The sequence below is a fragment of the Pangasianodon hypophthalmus genome, chromosome 17 (assembly GCF_027358585.1).
Source record: "Pangasianodon hypophthalmus isolate fPanHyp1 chromosome 17, fPanHyp1.pri, whole genome shotgun sequence".
Classification (NCBI taxonomy): domain Eukaryota; kingdom Metazoa; phylum Chordata; class Actinopteri; order Siluriformes; family Pangasiidae; genus Pangasianodon; species Pangasianodon hypophthalmus.
This window is the reverse complement of record NC_069726.1, coordinates 12,618,897-12,636,335: the sequence shown is the minus strand read 5'-3', so window position 1 is coordinate 12,636,335 and position 17,439 is coordinate 12,618,897. Positions and strand designations below refer to the sequence as shown.

The 17,439-nt window shown below is 39.0% G+C and overlaps 1 protein-coding gene across 2 annotated transcripts; it reads left to right on the top strand.

Annotated features, from left to right (window-relative positions):
* Positions 1–8,772: 8,772 nt before the first annotated feature.
* Positions 8,773–17,196, top strand: LOC113543450 (myb/SANT-like DNA-binding domain-containing protein 2). Of its 2 annotated transcripts, none has more exons than XM_026941613.3 (4): positions 8,773–9,421; positions 12,677–12,932; positions 14,813–14,876; positions 15,742–17,196. In XM_026941613.3, the coding sequence occupies exons 1-4, from the start codon at positions 8,888–8,890 to the stop codon at positions 16,583–16,585; spliced, it is 1,698 nt and encodes a 565-aa protein (XP_026797414.1). In that variant the 5' UTR covers positions 8,773–8,887; the 3' UTR covers positions 16,586–17,196. The 2 variants fall into 2 exon arrangements, with proteins under 2 accessions (XP_026797414.1, XP_026797412.1); XM_026941611.3 differs by having other exon boundaries at positions 8,774–9,421; positions 15,715–17,195.
* Positions 17,197–17,439: the final 243 nt, after the last annotated feature.

Genomic DNA, 17,439 nt, shown 5'->3' with positions numbered 1-17,439 from the left:
TAAAAGATAGTCTGGTCTGTCTGAAGGGGTGCGCTATCAGGACATGTTACTGTTCATATTATGAATCCTTGTGATATCTTTGATATACTGTCTCCAGTAGTTCAGAAGGAAACCCCCCTAGTGATCTGGAACACAAAGAAGCAGCCAACTATGCATCAATGATTTTAGGCTTTATAGTTCTACAACATGCAGATGTTTTCTTGAAATGCTGAGGAGACAAACTTCCTCCATCTTGTCAGACACACAAAACCCCTTTACCTTTTACATGTTTGTGGATTCTCCTGAAATACTTCTGTTTTACATTTACCAGCCAGTTTTAACAACTTATTACGTTTAGGTCAAATTAGCGCTATAATATATTAAACTATTTTTGTTTGTTTTTTTTGGAGGAAAAAAAAGACGTTCAGTGTTCATTAGAAAGATTAAGCCATGCATATCAAGTTTGGTGTGGGCAAAATAGATTTACTGTTGGTCCACTGTAGTAGAAAAAAAGACTTAAACAGAAAATAAGGGTAAATTTAGCTTTTTAAATTATCATAAGTATTACAGAGGGTTTTTCAGTCTCACCACCAGGTGCCACTAGAGGTCTACTTTCAAAAATATTTAATTTAAAGTATAAGAATGTAATGTGTTACAGTATTTTTTAAAAAAATCTATAAAATAATAAATTGTTTAGTAGATTTACTCTTATAAAAATGCCAGGATGTATACATTTGTATCAATATGCAAACTGAAAATACCCCCATAATAAACTATTTGATACACAGCGATAGTCCATGTTTATACTAATATAATGGGCAAATAATTTGCACATTTAATCATAGTGAGAAAGCGAAAAAATAAATACTCCCCTCTTCCATTCCTGGTTAAACTGAAAAGAACTGCGAAACAACAATTACAGCTTGCCACATCAGTGCCACATCACTTTTGATGTAAAATGGACTTTTACACATATGAAGCACATAGTCTGTTGAATCAAAAAGCTGATGTGTTTTTCCCCTTGGCACAGTTCATTTATGCAAGTGAGAACACAACAATCTCATTCAGGTGTGATCCAAAATAGCCAGTCCCTCACCAGCCATGCAAGCTGGTCTCGGTCTGATTCCAAGTGAACTGTGGAGAGATTTGATTGTGGGAATGCGAATTCACCCTGAATTCATCCTGAATTTTTTCTAGTGTTTAGCACTGGATTCTGCCATTTTTGCCTTTGGTGGTCATAACCTTTTTATTATTTATTACTTACAGTAGTTTTGTCTTTTTCTTGAAAAACAAGAGGAACAAAAGAAACACTAAATAAACGTGAGGTATGTGGAAAATTTTGACAATTATTTTAAATGTAATATGCAAATAAGGCAGTATAGAAGGTGGCTGTGAGAGTTCCCAAATACCATCTGATCTACACCCACATACCTACTTTTTACCAGACTCCTGCTGCAGCAGTGCCAGTGCATGGCCCATAAACAATATTACCTGTTCAGAGGGAGGCCTAAGTTCATATTGACCACTTTCAAGGTTAATATTTACTAAGATGTGTGATATGGGCTTGAAATTGTAAATACTCATGCACACACACACACACACACACACACAAAATCTACCAGAGGGGGATGTCCTAGATCAATCTTGTCTCCAGTGTCTAACTGGCCATAACAGTTGAATGAAGAGCCGCTCAGAGTCGTTCACCATGCAGAGGTGTTTAGGATCCACATAACATTTTAAAAACCAAGGAAACATGACACATGCATATAATAGCCCAATATACATCTGTAAAATGTAGTGAGGTCACTCTGTGTAAACTGCTCTGCAGACGCTGCTGTCAGTGACAAGTTACAGTGGCAATGGAATGATGTCCATCTAAGTATGAAGGAGTAGATATAAAAATTGTGGCAGTTGTTCTTTTTAGGCATCAGATTTAATAAGATCCACTACCAAGAATCGTTTGACAATTTGACTCCAATTGTGTATATATTATGTTGTTGTTCTTTCAGCTGCTCCCATTAGGGTCGCCAGCGGATCATTGGTCTGCATATTTGATTTGGCACAGGATGCCCTTCCTGATGCAACCCTCCCATTTTATCCATGCTTGGGACTGGCACTGAGAGTACACTCCCAGTGGCTGGGTTGGTTTCCTGCCCAGGAACCGAATCCATGCCGTGGCAGCGAGAGAGCAGAATCCTTAACCAGCAGACCACCAGGGACCCAACTGTATATATTTTATAAAATATTTTATTTCCCATCTTCCTCATATGAAACTGAACTATATATAAATATCATGTTAAGGTGATATTTGTTTAATTTTTTTAAAAATCATCACACCATATTTTTAATTAAAATAGTCACACTTACATGTAAACAATGCTACTGTCTTCATTTAATGACTAATACCTGATACCAATTCAACAAATACAGACTGCTATGCAATTTTCATTGCAATTGCTTTAACTGCAATAAGCACAAACCGTTTTGACTTAGTTGAAAGTGATGGAATCATGCTTGGGAAATATGCTTAAATAAAGTTGTATTACTGTATTCAAGGAGAACAGTTTGGAGATTACATGGGTCGTATGCTGCATAATTCCTAAATGACTGGCAATATGCTCCTGGAGATTGCACTTCAGTGTAGACTGAGTGGTTGCATTGTATTGCCTGTAGTCTAGAATGTAAATTACACACAGAGAACTGATAACAGCATGAAAGACACTGCAAAACATTACCTGCCATGTACAAGCCACTGTCATGATTGGTGTAGATCTGTTTGATTAACTGATCTGGTAGTAAATCCTTTTAAGTCTGTAAAGAGGAGGAATGTGGAGTATTAAATTGAACAAGTTCTCCTTCTAGGAATGTTCTATGTTTGAGGGATCATCATTAAAATAAAAAAAGTAAAATTTGTTAAAAGTTAATCACCTGAATGACTTCCTCCATCTCAATTCGGATACTATCTGTCCTAAATAGTATCTGAGATAAGAATTAGTGTGTCTCAAGTCATAGTATACTGAAATGAGTATCCCAGAGGTACCCGGATGGTCTACTATTTCTGGGAGATTTTCAAAGTGTGGATCCGTGGACACTTTTTCAGCTAATATTGCCTGATGAAGCAGGAGTTTTGTGATGGTTTGCTTCGCCGAATTCAAGGACGGGTTTTAGACAGGCGGTAATGAAATGTGGAAAAATAAATCAAGGGAATGGTAAATTAAATTGTATAGTATAAATTACATAAGGAATAATGTATGAAGAAAAGCTGAAAAGCAATGAGAAGTTTGTTTACTGTGCCAGTGTTCTCCTCCAGGCAATAATGCTCTCTTCCATTATATGATGTGTTAGTATGTCCCATGACCTGCCTACTCTTTTGGTATACACTCAAACGTATGTACTCTTTTTTTTCCTTCACAAAAAGAGTATACAGTATTAGTGCATAGAATAACTAGGTGAATTGAGATGCAGGGATGAACAATTAACACAAACACCCCACTTGCTGGACTCGCAAGACCACAATATCAAATCAGAACAAATATCAGAGACCATGCTCCCATAAACTGTGAGAACAGAGAAAGATTAAAGGACTCTCTGGTACATGCTGCAGTAGAACGCCTAATCACGCCGATTCTTGGTGTTTAAGCCTGAGTCTAAGGGTCCCATGCCCAGCGAGAGGGTGCCAGCAGTCATCTATACAGAGGTGTACAGTACTTGCAGAATAAGAGGTTACTGTGGATCCATAGCAAGCTTGAGGAAAGACAGGAGAGAATATACTCACTAACACACTTAGCAGCAATCTCCATAAGCTGCATTATTATCTATAAAATAACTAGAATAACAGGATATTAGTAATGCTTATAATTACTAAGAAAATAGATAATAAAGAGCAGCTTATGGGAACATTCTGTTTGAGCTTTATGTTAAGGTTCATGATGTAGTCAAGCTGCTAGGAAAAGAGAGAGTAAGACAGAAAAGGAAAAAATATTTGTTACTTGTTTAAAAGTGTGTACCAAATCTTGCGGATTTGAGAACTTATGCAGGTATAAACCAGCATAAAGATGGTGTCCTGTCGGGACTATTTTATTTTCAGTTCATGCCACTGGGTTCAGCTAATGAAGACATCATTTTGAAGGTAAGTGTAAGCATATATCCACATAAAAAATAACTAAATAAAAATTAGGGGAAAAAAGTCTTTGCCTATTACTCTACCTGCCTTACACTACAATACTATAAAGCTCTTTTGACAATGAGCCATGTATATTATAGTTAACAAAGTACAATTGCAAATGATTTGCAGTCTGTCTGGTGCATCTACAGTATAATTAATAATCATCAAACACAGCTAGCAAGCTAATATTCAAGGTCTTTTTGTTCATTTTAGCCTGTGGTCTATTAGCTAATTAGTAAATGGCAAGAATTGAAACTATGAATACCTTTGAAAACATTAACAATTCTAGGTAAATTGTTAGCATGTATGTGATCTGAGAACTGTGCTAAAGTGCTAAAGTAAGCTTCCACTCTTGATACCCAGCCTAAACTTGGTAGCTAGCAGCAATAATTTACTCAATGTTTGTTTTAAAAAAAAAAAATTCACAAACTCAGCAAAAATGTAGCAGAGGACAGTACATCTGGATGTTTAGTGTGCAGATATTAAAAAAGGAGAAAAATGAAAAGTCATCATATTTCAGGCTGAAATGATTCATACACCTGTATTTTTAGACCATAGATTGTAATGTTTTGTCTATTATATACATCCATCCATCCATCCATTCTCTGTACCGATTATCCTACACAGGGTCGCGGGGAGACTGGAGCCTCTCCCAGGGGATTTGTGGCACACAGCGGGGGGGGGGACACCCTGGACGGGGTGCCAGCCCATCACAGGGCACAATCACACACACACTCACACACCCGTTCACACACTACAGACAATTTATAAATGGCAATCAGCCTACAACGCATGTCTTTGCACTGGGGGAGGAAACTGGAGTACCTGGAGGAAACATGCAAATTCCACACACACAGGGTGGAGGTGGGATTCATACCCCCACCCCTGGAGGTGCGAGGCAACAATGCTAACCGCTAAGCCACCATGCCACCCCCATTATATACATCACTTTACATATTTTATTAGATTTTATTACATGTAAACATAACTTAATTAGAACATCATAGCATGTGTAATGTTGATCCATCTTCATCTTTCCTGGATGAAATCCAACTTACAAGAGTTATGAGAGGCTGTAGCAGTGATACATTTATTATATTAAAAAAAAAAAAATCCTGACTTGCAAGACCACAATACCAAACCACAGCAAATATCAGAGACCATACTCCCATAAACTGTGCAAAACAGAGATGAAAGATCCTCTGGCACATGCTACAGTAGAACGCCTCCACACACACACATTATTGGTGTTTAAGCCTGAGTCCAAGGGTCCCATGATGCAGCCTAATAGCCTATAATACAGCATGCAGCAGACGTGAGTACCCTCTTGTGCAATATTACTTAAACATCAGATGATTCAAAATTGTATCACCTCTCCATAATTGCATTATTTCTAAGCTGACATCAGAAATCAAAAACAAATACTTTAGAAAGACTATATTGAAAATACAGGCCCCAAAGTAGAAACTCAGTGCAATAAAAGTGAATACATCTGTGATTCTTGACACAGAAGTTAGAAATCCTGTGATCATTGAAACAAATTTTAGTACGCCTGTGATTTCCAATTAGTCTAATTGCATGAACGTGGTTATAAAATGACCTGTGAACACTACAACTTTCTCAGTTTTGGACCTGTGGGCTGTGTCTATCTGCATGTATGCATTTTGGCTCCATATGGCAAAGAATTGAATAGAGAGGAATTGAAAAATCTCATTGTGAGACTTCACAAAGATGGAAAAGGATAAAGGAAGATAGGTGACCAACTAAAAATCAGTGAAAATAGAGTTGCAGCAGTAATCAGGAGGTATAGAATGAGCCATAGTACCACTAATCAGAGCCGCAGTGACCGTCCTCCTAAAATGATGCCACGGACAGAGCATTACTTGTACATTCTAGCTCTGAAAAATAGATAGGCAAGTGCTTCAGACTTGGCACAGGGGTTATCAATGGAAATCAGAGTTTCTTTCACAGCTCAGACAGTGTGAAGGACTTTGCATAATGTCAACCTCTATAGACAGCATCCAAGAAAAAAACCTTTGCTTTCTCTTTGGCACAAAACTGCAAGATTAAACTTTGATAAAGAACATGAAATGAAGCCTGATGAATATTGGGAGCACATTCTTTGGTCAGATGAGACCAAGATCAATTTGTTAGACTCAGATGGGGTCCAGCATGTTTGGCGTGAACCTGGCCAGGACTCCCACAGTTAATGCATAGTCCCGACAATGAAGCATGGAGGTGGGAATGTGATGATATGGGGCTGAATGAGTGCAAAAGGTGTTGGAGAGATAACATTTATAGATTGCACCATGAATCCTTGTGGATATATCAAAATACTGGCTGACAAGATGACTCCCTGTCTCCAGAAGCTTGGCAGAAGAGGAATATTCCAGCATGATAACAATCTGAAGCACACTGCCAAAATCACACAAGAGGTTCTAAAGAAGAAAAAAGTGAAAACTATGACCTGGCCAAGTATGACGCCTGACTTGAATCCAATAGAACACCTTTGCGGTATTTTAAAGAGAAAGCTAGAGCAACACAAAACCTCCAGCAAAGAGCAGCTGAAAGTGAAGTGAAGTGAAGTGACAAAGAAGATTGTATCTGAAGAATGGCAGAACATCTCTCCAGAAATCTGTGCAACACTGCTATCTCCATGCCCAGGAGGATTGAGTTTGTCATCAGAAATAAAGGTGGGCATACGAAGTATTGAAAAAATAAAAGATTTGAATCTCAGTAATGAAAGGTGTACTGACTTTTGTTGCATAAGAGCAAATACCCTACTGTTCAACTTAGAAGTAATGCAGTTGCTGTAAGGTGATACAATTTTGAACCATTTGATATTTAAGTGATATTCCAGAGGAGTGTACTCACTTCTGTTGTATACTGTAAATATGGTATGAGTACTTATATCCAGCTCTAAAATATACTGTGCTCAATTACTCTGTTAATATATTTTCAATTAACAATCTCAACTACATTTTGTTTCCTGATCTGCCATCTCACCTGCTGCTTGCAAAAAAAAAGACTGACATCACCGCCTAGTGGATAAAATGTGAATTGGTCATCATGTCATCCCCACTTGGTACAGAATCATCTGCTCCCTTACAGTTAATCAGAGCTCTAAAAAGAAAAAATAGATACTGTATATGCGTCATTATACAGTCATGCCAATAAATCTTCTTTGAATTGACTTGAATGTTTGAATGTAACATCTCATGAACTGGCCCAGAAAGATTTTCAACCCAGGATCATTACATGACATCATATTGCATCATATGTTCACTACAATGTGTAGACCATTACTTACTTAGGTTTATATTTGGCAATTATGTTATATCTTAAGTGTAGTGCTGGTTTGATTACTGTCTGTCTGGAGCTTTGCATGTTCTCCCTGTGTTAGTGTGGGTTTCCTTCACGTTATCTGGTTTCCTCCCACTGTCCAAAAACATGAAGGCAGGCAGATTGGCTGCTCTAAATTACCCTGTGTTGTGATGAGTGTGTGGATGTGTGTATGCATGATGCCCTGCAATGAACTGGCATCCAGTCTGGGTGTGGTCTCTCGCCTTGTGCCCTGTGTTACTGGGATAGGCTCTGGATTCACGCCACCCTGACCAGGATAAAGTAGTGACTGAAGAAGAATGAACGAATGAACGAACAAATGAATGAATGAATGAATGAAAGAATGAATTATATTCACCTATCATAATTAGCACTGTTAACATGTGTGTGATATTACATAGTGGGTAAAGGGATAAAAGTGTTCAAGAAGGGCTATGAATGATGGGGTGTGTGCATGTAAGTGTGTTTGTAATATTTTTTCATTAATTTTTCCATTAGTAATGTTGCTACATTATCAAACACCATTTACTGATTTATATTTTTATTAACAGTTTTTAACATCCTAAAGTGATTTCGCTGTGCACATGGGTGTCTGTCAGTAGAGATGGGCCAGTCGATATGAAGTACAGATATGTTTGATTCTGATGCTTTCTTTAAAAAACAATCATAAAAATATTAAAATATCAGTACAATATATTGATACAGTATGTTTATATTTTTGTCCAACAGAATGTGACCCTTTCACCATCATCCTCTGCCCTCCAGTCTGTTACACACACACACACACACACACACACACACACACATAGAGAGAGAGAGAGAGAGAGAGAGAGAGAGTCAAACATGCACACAGAACTTTCTGAAGGTAACCACAGCTGGTGGTTTAATTTGATTATTATTTATTATTTCATGTAAGCATATTGAATTCATCCTTATTTTCAGTTGACGTTCAGAACCTTGGAGTTATTTATTTATATTATTTATTTATTTATTGTCTGTTTGTTTGTTTGTTTTGAGTGAATTATTTAACTTTTTTCCTGGATTATTTATTTACTTACTTACTTACTTACTTACTTACTTATTGTCTGTCTGTCTGTCTGTCTGTTTGTTTGTTTTGAGTGAATAATTTAATGTCTTTCTGGATTATTTATTTATTTATTGTTTGTTTGTTTGTTTTGAGTGAATCATTTAACTTCTTTCTGAATTATTTCTGTAATTAAACGGCACCCAAAAAATCTTGATAATTTATTTCACATATAATTCTTGATATCCATATTTACAAATTTCTTTATATCCACAGGAAGACTTTTGAAAGGCTCGGTACCGCGATGCTAATCTGCTCACTAGTTGGACAGAAGAGACATTCAGTGGTATCGTCCATAGCCGCCATGGCGGGTCCGGATGCGCATGCGCACTCTTCCCTCTTCCCACTACCCCCCTCCTCTTAGCAACAGAGCAGCAGCAAAGATGGCTGCCCCCAGTAACGCCGAGCGCTCTCCTGAGAGGTCGGTGCCGCTGAAGACGCCGAAGACCGAGCTCCCATCTCCCGAATCGGACGAGCTGAGTGATGGCAACCAGTACCACTCTGACCCATCGGCTCCCAGCAGATTCCCCACTCTGAATGTGTCCATATCAGCGCTGGGGGCCGGAGGCGGCCCGGCCTCTGCCTCCAACAACAGCAGCAGCAGCGTCGCTAGCGGCGGCGGCGGCTTCACGGTGTGCCGCGGCATGTCATGGACTCCATCCGAAACCAACGCGCTCATCGCCGTGTGGGGCAACGAACGACTCGCCGAGGCCCGCATGCAGCAGCTGGAGGTTGCAGGGACGGTGTTTTCCGGCAAGGCGCCCGGACCGGCCATGTATGAGCGGGTCTCCAGAGCCTTGTCAGAGCTCGGCTATGACAGGACTCCGTCTCAGTGCAGGGAGAGGATGAAGGTAATGTCAGATGGTCAGCAGAGCCGAGCAGCACTCAGCACTCAGCCTTCAGGCTCACACAGACCTGTAACAGTGTGGAGCTGTAGTATGAGCCTCGCAGGTTGCTGCTGGATTTCTGATGAAGGTGTCAAAAAAAAGAATAAAATACAGGGTCTGTGACTGATGTAACATATTAACATCCCTGGTGTTCCTGATAGATCTTTGTTACTAACTTTGCCATCTATTATTAACCTTTGAACTACTAATAAATAGTGGAATACAAAAAAAACACTTGCTATCATAATAAATCTCTCTGGAAAGCTAGTGACTGCTTTTCAGTAGCATAATTTAATCACTTCCACAGTATATACACCTGATAACCTGCTGCAGTGAATTTTATGGTGTGTATCTGGTTTTGTTTATATAGTGCATGTGTGTTTATACAGCACTTTAGTGTAACATGGATCCTCCTATTAATTGCGGTCTGTGGCATGTAAGTTTGATGTTATATCTTCCATTAGTTTTAATCTCTTTAAGCTGTAAAAGTCAAGATATAAAGGCGATACCAAATCACAGTCTATTCCCATGCTGATTGCTTTCCCTACCAGATGAGTACTACATGTGGTTTAACCTAATACAGTAATTCTAGGTTGTGTGTGCACTGTGTGTGTGTGGGTGTGTATAGAGGACTTTGTTAACATGCTACTTCGTATTAAATACAGTAGACCTATATGATTTCTTAGTTCTTCAAAATTTGAAAAAACAAAAACACACACATTCCATGACACATTATCCTAAACAAGTTATGCACTTGTTTCAGAATCATCTGCTCCTTTACAGTTAATCATTTGTATCCCCAGCTGTGGAGAGATTAACAACACTGAGTGTCTTCCTGTAATATCTAACAAGCCTGGAGACACTTGTGGAGGGATCTCGGTACAATCCTCCATACAGAGCATTTTAAGCTAGTTTATACACTGCCTGGCCAAAAAAAAGGTCACTGTTTGGATTTAAATAAGCAAATAATTAAGAGCCTATGATTGGGTCATTACTGCAGCGATTAATATGTTGCAGCTGGCAGCAATTCTTTTAACCTTAACTGATGCAGTGTGTAGCTTCTCATTTCTTAAACACCCATGGCAGATTACGTATCCCATGGTCGTGGAAAAGATGTTACTGAAGGGGAAAATTGTTGGCCTGCATCAAGCAAAGAAAACAACTAAGGAGATTGCTCAAATCACTGGAACTGGGTTCTGAAATGTCTAGTGTGTTATTAAAGCCTGGAAGCATAGTGGTGAACCGTCAACTTTACAGCAGGAATGTAGTCACAAAAAAATCTTGAATGATCGTGATTGGAGATCTTTAAAACGCTTGGCGATGTCACATCGTAAAAAAAAAATCGCCAGGAGAACTCGCGGCTATGTTTAATAGTGAAAGTAAGAGCATTTCCACACGCACAACGTGATGAGAACTTACAGGATTTGGACTAAACAGCTGTGTGGCCACAAGAAAGCCATTTGTTTGTGAGGCTAATCGGAAAAAATGACTTCAATTTGCTAAGGAGCATAAAGTCTGGACTGTGGAGCAATGGAAAAAGGTCATGTGGTCTGATAAAATCAGATTTACCCTATTCCAAAGCAATGGGCGTGTCAGGGTAAGAAGGGAAATGCATGAAGTGATTCACCCGTCATGCATAGTGCCTACTGTACAAACCTCTGGAGGCAGTGTTATGATCTGGGGTTGCATCAGCTGGTCAGGTCGAGGCTCAGCCTCATTGTGCGGCAATAAAATGAAGTCAGCTGAGCACCTGAATGTACTGAATGACCAGGTTATCCCGTCAATGCACTTTTTCTTCCCTGACGGCACAGGCATATTCCAGGATGAAAATGCTAAGATTCATCAGGCTTAACTTGTGAAAGAGTCGTTCAGGGAGCATGAGGAATCATTTTCACACATGAATTGGCCGCCACAGAGTCCTGACCTCAACCCCACTGAAAGTCTTTGAGATGTGCTGGAGAAGACTTTACGGAGTGGTCCGACTCTCCTGTCCTCAATACAAGATCTCAGGCAAAAATTAATGCAACTCTGGATGGAAATAAATGTTGTGAAGTTGCATAAGGTTGTTGAAACAATGCCAGGATGAATGCGTGCCGTAATCAAAGCTAAATGCAGTGCAACAGAATATTAGATTGTGCGACTTTTTTTTTGGCCAGGCAGTGTATTTTTAGGTGGGCTTTCCACCTCCATTTCAGACCACACATTTTCAATAGGGTTCAAGTCTAGAAACTGAGATGATGATAGAAACGGTTAAAGAAACAAAATCTGTGTTGCTTTGGAAGTATGTTTGGCTCATCACCTTGTCAAAAGCTCGATCTATAGCCAAGTATTACTTTCTTCAGAGACGCAGCCGGGTTTTGGGATAAAATATCCTGGTATCTTTACAAGAGCTCTCAAAGCACCAGCCCCAAAACATCCCCAAATCCTCAATGATCTACCAGCAGGTTGCAGGTGCTTTTGCTTGTACTTTTGTCACCAAAAATGTTGATGGTGTGCATAACCAAAATGTTTGATTTTGGTTTCAGCTGACCACAACACATATTAGTTCTAATGATGCCTGGTGAAGTTCATGCTGTCAGGAAGGGCTTCTGTCTTGCAGTGTTACCACGGCCTCTTGTTGGAAAATTGGCATTTAACAGTTTTGAAACTTGACATCCACAAGAATCAATTAAACCATGCAATTTTAAAACTTTTTCCCCCTCCTTCCCAGTTTTCCTTACTGTGTTGGGGTACTGTGCACTCATGGGTCCAATTTCCTTCTGCTTGAGATATATTAAACCTTTTGTTATGGCCCTAACTCTGCTTAATGATATTTTTAACTGCTTGTGTTGAGCAGGCCAACAACAACCTGTCTCTTTTGTGTTTGGACAAAGGGATTTATGTGCAACCTCATATTTATACCTCAGGGAAAAGCAACAACAGAGTTTCTTTGGACTGAAAAACAGAATGACAATTTGTTTATTTAAAGCATTCTTTAGGAGTGTCAATAATTTTGTCACCATCGTTAAAAAAAAAAAAAAAAGTTCTAAGAATTTATTTTTTTTTTTTTTGTTAGAACAAAGATAAACAGCTTTATTTATTGTTTGAAGGGGTGCCAATAATTATGGACTGCACTATATACTAGTATGATCAGTGCTGGTAATTGACTTCTATGGTAGCTTATAGTTATAATTTGGTATTGTGATCTTTAATAGGGAATGTTGTCTTGGTTGCTCACAGACACTACGGCGATGCTACAGCCGGGTGAAGGAGCACGGCATTGGGAAGAGGAAGAGCAGTTACTCCATCGAGCAGCTGGAGAAGGTGTTCGGCCAGGGCGGCTGGGACTCTCAGAGCTGCCAGCCCGTGCTGATTAACAGCAGCGGCCTCTATCAGGAGATGGAGTCGGACGGCAGCACGATGGAGGACTACCCTCAAGAGGACTGGTGCAGCCAGGATCTTTCTGCTGCTTTCCAGGAGGGAGAAATAGAAGCTGGTAAGTAAATCATAATCTGTACACTTTGCAAGATAAGCTGAAAATAAGCTTTGCTGCTAGAATGCAGGAGTGTGTGTGGAGGTGCAGAAAGTGCCTTCACTGCACATTCATACACAATAACTCCTACCATCCAGTGAGGATGACTGTTAGTACTCTGACAACAATAAGCAATGCTTTGTGGTTTTATTAAAGTTTCACACTCACAGAGCTGACATTTTCAAAATTCAAAACACTTACCGTCCACTTTATAAGGAACACTTGTTCACCTGCTCAATCATGCAATTATTCAATCATGTGGCAACAGTGCAATGCATAAAATCATGCAGCTACAGGTCAAGAGCTTCAGTTAATATTCACATCAAAGAATGCGTGAAAAGTGTGATCTCTGTGACTTTAACCATGGCATGGTTGTTGGTGCCAGAGCCAAGACCAGAGGTTTGTGTATTTCAGCAACTGTTGATCTTCTGTGAATTTCACCCACAACAGTCTCTACAGTTTACCGACAATGGCATGGAAAGCAAAGAACATCCAGTGAGCAGCAGTTTTGCAGACCTATAGAGAGAACAAAGGAGAATGGCCAGACTGGTTTGAGATGATAGAGCGGCTGTGGTAGCTCAAATAAAAACTCTTTACATCCGTGCTGAGCAGAAAAGCATCTCCCAACATGCTCAACCTCAAGTTGGATGGGCTACAACATCAGAAGACCGCACAGAGTTCCACTCCTGTCAGCCAGGAACAGGAATCTGATGCTACAGTGGGTGCACCATTTTCAAAATTCCTACATTCGATTTTCACTGAAGCTCTAGCACCAGCAGAACCTTGTGTTTTGTATTTTGTACTCTTTGCATTCAACTATAGAAGCAGTTACTTAAGTAGCAAATACTATTTTGAGGCATAAGACCCACCTTAGGACTGATTGGAAAGGTGTTTAGAGCTGACCACCACACTCATGCCACTGAGCAGGTAACCTTGTAGAACCTAGAGAAGGTGCATGATGATGCCCAGGTAGTGGCAGCAGAGACTTCCAGAAGCTGCATGTCTTTGAGTCATCGCCATAAGGTGGAGACCCTCGTCGTAGAGTGGCGTGTCATGGTCAGGGCCAACCATCTGTTTGTCACAGACAAACAGTTGATCTGATGGAATAGTCATCTTGTACACACAGTACCATAGCGTGTGTACTGGGCATAACAAGAAACTCTCTGCAGGTTTACCTTCATGCAACCCTGTGGTAAGCTAAATAGTTATTTGGGTGACATGAAGAGAAGCACACACAGCCATATTGATATTGTGATCAAGTATGCCATAATATGCTTTTTCTGTGATATTACAGATATTGTGATATATTTTTATTTTTATTATTATTTTTAAATAAACATAATTACAAAGTTGGGAACAAATTGGAAGCAGCTGATTTGATGTTAATTTTTTTTTTTTACAGCTTTAGAATTTTTTCTCCTTTTCAGTGTTAATGTTTTTTATATTTCTTAAATAAAATTATGTTTCAAATATAAAAAATAAATTTTATTTTTGTAGGCATTATATAAATCATTGATCAATTTTTTTTTTTTTTTTTTTTTATAAATGCAATACTACTGTATGGCTGGGTAATTGTTCACAATCTTGTGTATTGAAGTGTCTTCAAGAATCATGATGTGTTGTTTTTGTCGTATTGCCCACTGCTGATGTCAACTATAAAAATCCACATTGATGAAATTTTAAAATCGACATACGTAAAAATGTTTGATCATAGACTAAGGGACCAAATGGAGTGGACCAAAATGTAACCACATTTATTTAAAGTGCTGTATTCCCTTTTATCTGTGTAGTTTTATGTAAATGATAATTGTGTAACTTTAATACATCTTTTATCTGTTTCACAGAGGAAATCCAACTTCCAAAGAGCAGAGTTCTACAGTTAAGACCGGAGGCTTCTGAGCATGCCCAGTAAGTAGTACCGACTGTAGTCACTCTACCTTAAGAAGACTTTCCTCCAGCCCTATTTTTTTCCCCAGAGGATTGTGTAGTAATCATATAGATTGATTTCTCAACACTCAATGAGACGAATAGTTTTGGGAACTTTCATTTTTGTGCTATTCAGCTTTAATTTTTTATATCCATTTGCAAAATATTTGAACGGCCAACTCCTCTTGGCTTGCTAATTCAGATTAATGTCTAATTTGTCAGCACAACACTAAAAATCACGTTTTTTTCTAATTAAACAAAGATTTTCCCAAAAAATCTGTGCATGTAGCATGTGAGTTCACTTGTGATGTCACAAAATGTGTTCGAGGTGCTGAGCCTATCACAGTCTGATATGCAAATACATATTACAAAAAGGACCTGATACCCAGGAACTTTATTATAGAACTGTTGTGTTAAGCTTGCTAGCTAGATAACCTATATGATGTTAGTAATGATTGTGATTGTCATGGTCTATTTTGACAGAATTGTCTACACTGAGTATATGACAATACAGATCTCACTAGTGTTTACACATGCTAGGTTACTAGTGGCTAACTAGTGGAAGTATATGCAGATGTTCTCAGTTTGTGTATTCATGCATTATCAAATATGTATGAATACACAAACTGAGAACATGTGCATATACTACCGCTAGTGTATAGATATTCCCAAATCAGTTTTAGTAGATTTTTGGTACTAAAATAAATAAAATTAATAACTAAATTTATATTTTCAAATGATTTTTGTGAGTATATTTGTCTTTTATATGTGGAATGGATGGATGGATGATGAGTTTTTTTTGTTTATTTTTTTTTTAAAGCCCACATCGTGCTGTGATTTCCTGCAGGCGTCAGGAAGTGATGCAGAACGTGATACGCATACTGGAATCAGTGGACGTCAAATGGGAACACTTCCAGACGTGGACAGACTTCTCACGCTTGCACCTCTCCAACAAGCTGGCCATCTTCGGTGTGGGCTACAACACACGGTGGCGAGAGGAAATCCGCTACCACTACGCAGAGATCAGCTCCCAGGTGCCTCTCGGGAAGCGCCTGCGGGAGTACTTCAACCCGGAGAAGACAGAGGGCAGGGAGATCATGACCAAGGTGCAGAAGATGAACTGGAAGAATGTGTATTATAAATTTCTGGACATCACAATCAGTGAAGCTCGCTGTTTGGAGCTCCACATGGAGGTGGACTGGATTTCTATTGCACAAACAAGCTCTTCAGGTTACAGCAACGGATCACAGTACCTGCTTCCAGGTGGCATTCCGAAAACCTACGGCCTCTACGCTATCGGATATGAGGAGGAGGAAGAGACTAGTAGCTTCAGCTCAGAAAACAGTGGCTCTTTAGCTGGTGAACAAGAAAGAGACCTTGGTGAGAGTGAGAATAAGCGAAGGAGGACTTCATCCAAAGTAACTTACTGCTACCTCGGCATAGCAGAAGATCGCACACTTCAGCAATGCCTCTTCCAGCACTTTCAGAGTTCAGGGAAGTGTTGTAGTCGTCCCGAGCCCGCCATCACCAGGTTCCTGCAGGAAAACTGCTCCAGGGATGGGGGCTCCTCTTCCGTGTACATTAAATTTATTGAAGTGGAGCTGGACTTTCTCTCGGCTGGATCCCTGGTGGAATGTTTAGAAACGGCTATTGGATATGCCTTGAAGTTCAACAAAAAGGACACCTTGTGACAAAAAATTTATTCTGTGGATTTGCACGACTGTACTGAAGAGATCTCGAAACAGCTCAGCTTTCAATCTAGATTATTCAGCCAGCAAAGAATAATTCTGGAGCTGACAATGAACAGCATCTAGATCTTTTCAGTGTAGTTGTAACAGCAGTTTAACATGTTCAGGAAGGTTAATGTTCCTCCCTTGCAGTAGAATGAATCAGGGAGCAGTGGAACTGTCGAAGTTAAAATGGCGGACCCAATGGCATCTAGACGATGCCACGTCCATTTCAAAACTGCCTTTATTTTTATCATCCTACCAGTGCTTCAAATAATTCAAGTGTATGTGGTGACATGGCACTTTTTAAATTTCCCATCAGAGGAAAATGAAAGTTTATTGCTGTAGAGGTCTATATAATATATATTTATGAATATTGATGTTGTTAAGCATTCCAGCATTTTCAGGAAATTGCATTCAGATGTTTTCACTATATCAGTATTTGTTTATTTTTCTTTTTCTTGTGAACTCACACAGTGTCTTTATGTGTAACTGTTTCCAAATCACAGTATTGTTTACATGAATGGAAGAAAAAATAAATGAATAAATAGGACACTATTTACACTCATTTATCATTTCATATTCATATTAAATGAGAGTTTTATGTGGTTATTCTTTTATATTAGTCAAAACTTGTGAATTTAAATAATTAGTTCTTCCTTTTCTCTCTGTTTTCTTTCTTTTACTTTAAATTCTTTGAAGGTGAACAAATTTATATTGGCAATCCTATCAAAAATAAGACTGAATTCACAATAAGAATGGGTCTGTAAAGATTGATTGGAATTGCATCAATTAAGGTTTATGTGTTCATAAGTTAT

Bases quoted from the DNA above. Each gene is read 5' to 3' on its own strand.
- LOC113543450 (XM_026941611.3), top strand. From the start codon at position 8,888: ATGCGCATGCGCACTCTTCCCTCTTCCCACTACCCCCCTCCTCTTAGC. The intron at 12,933-14,812 runs GTAAGTAAATCA...TCTGTTTCACAG, and splicing joins GGAGGGAGAAATAGAAGCTG to AGGAAATCCAACTTCCAAAG. The intron at 14,877-15,714 runs GTAAGTAGTACC...TTTTTTTTAAAG, and splicing joins GAGGCTTCTGAGCATGCCCA to CCCACATCGTGCTGTGATTT.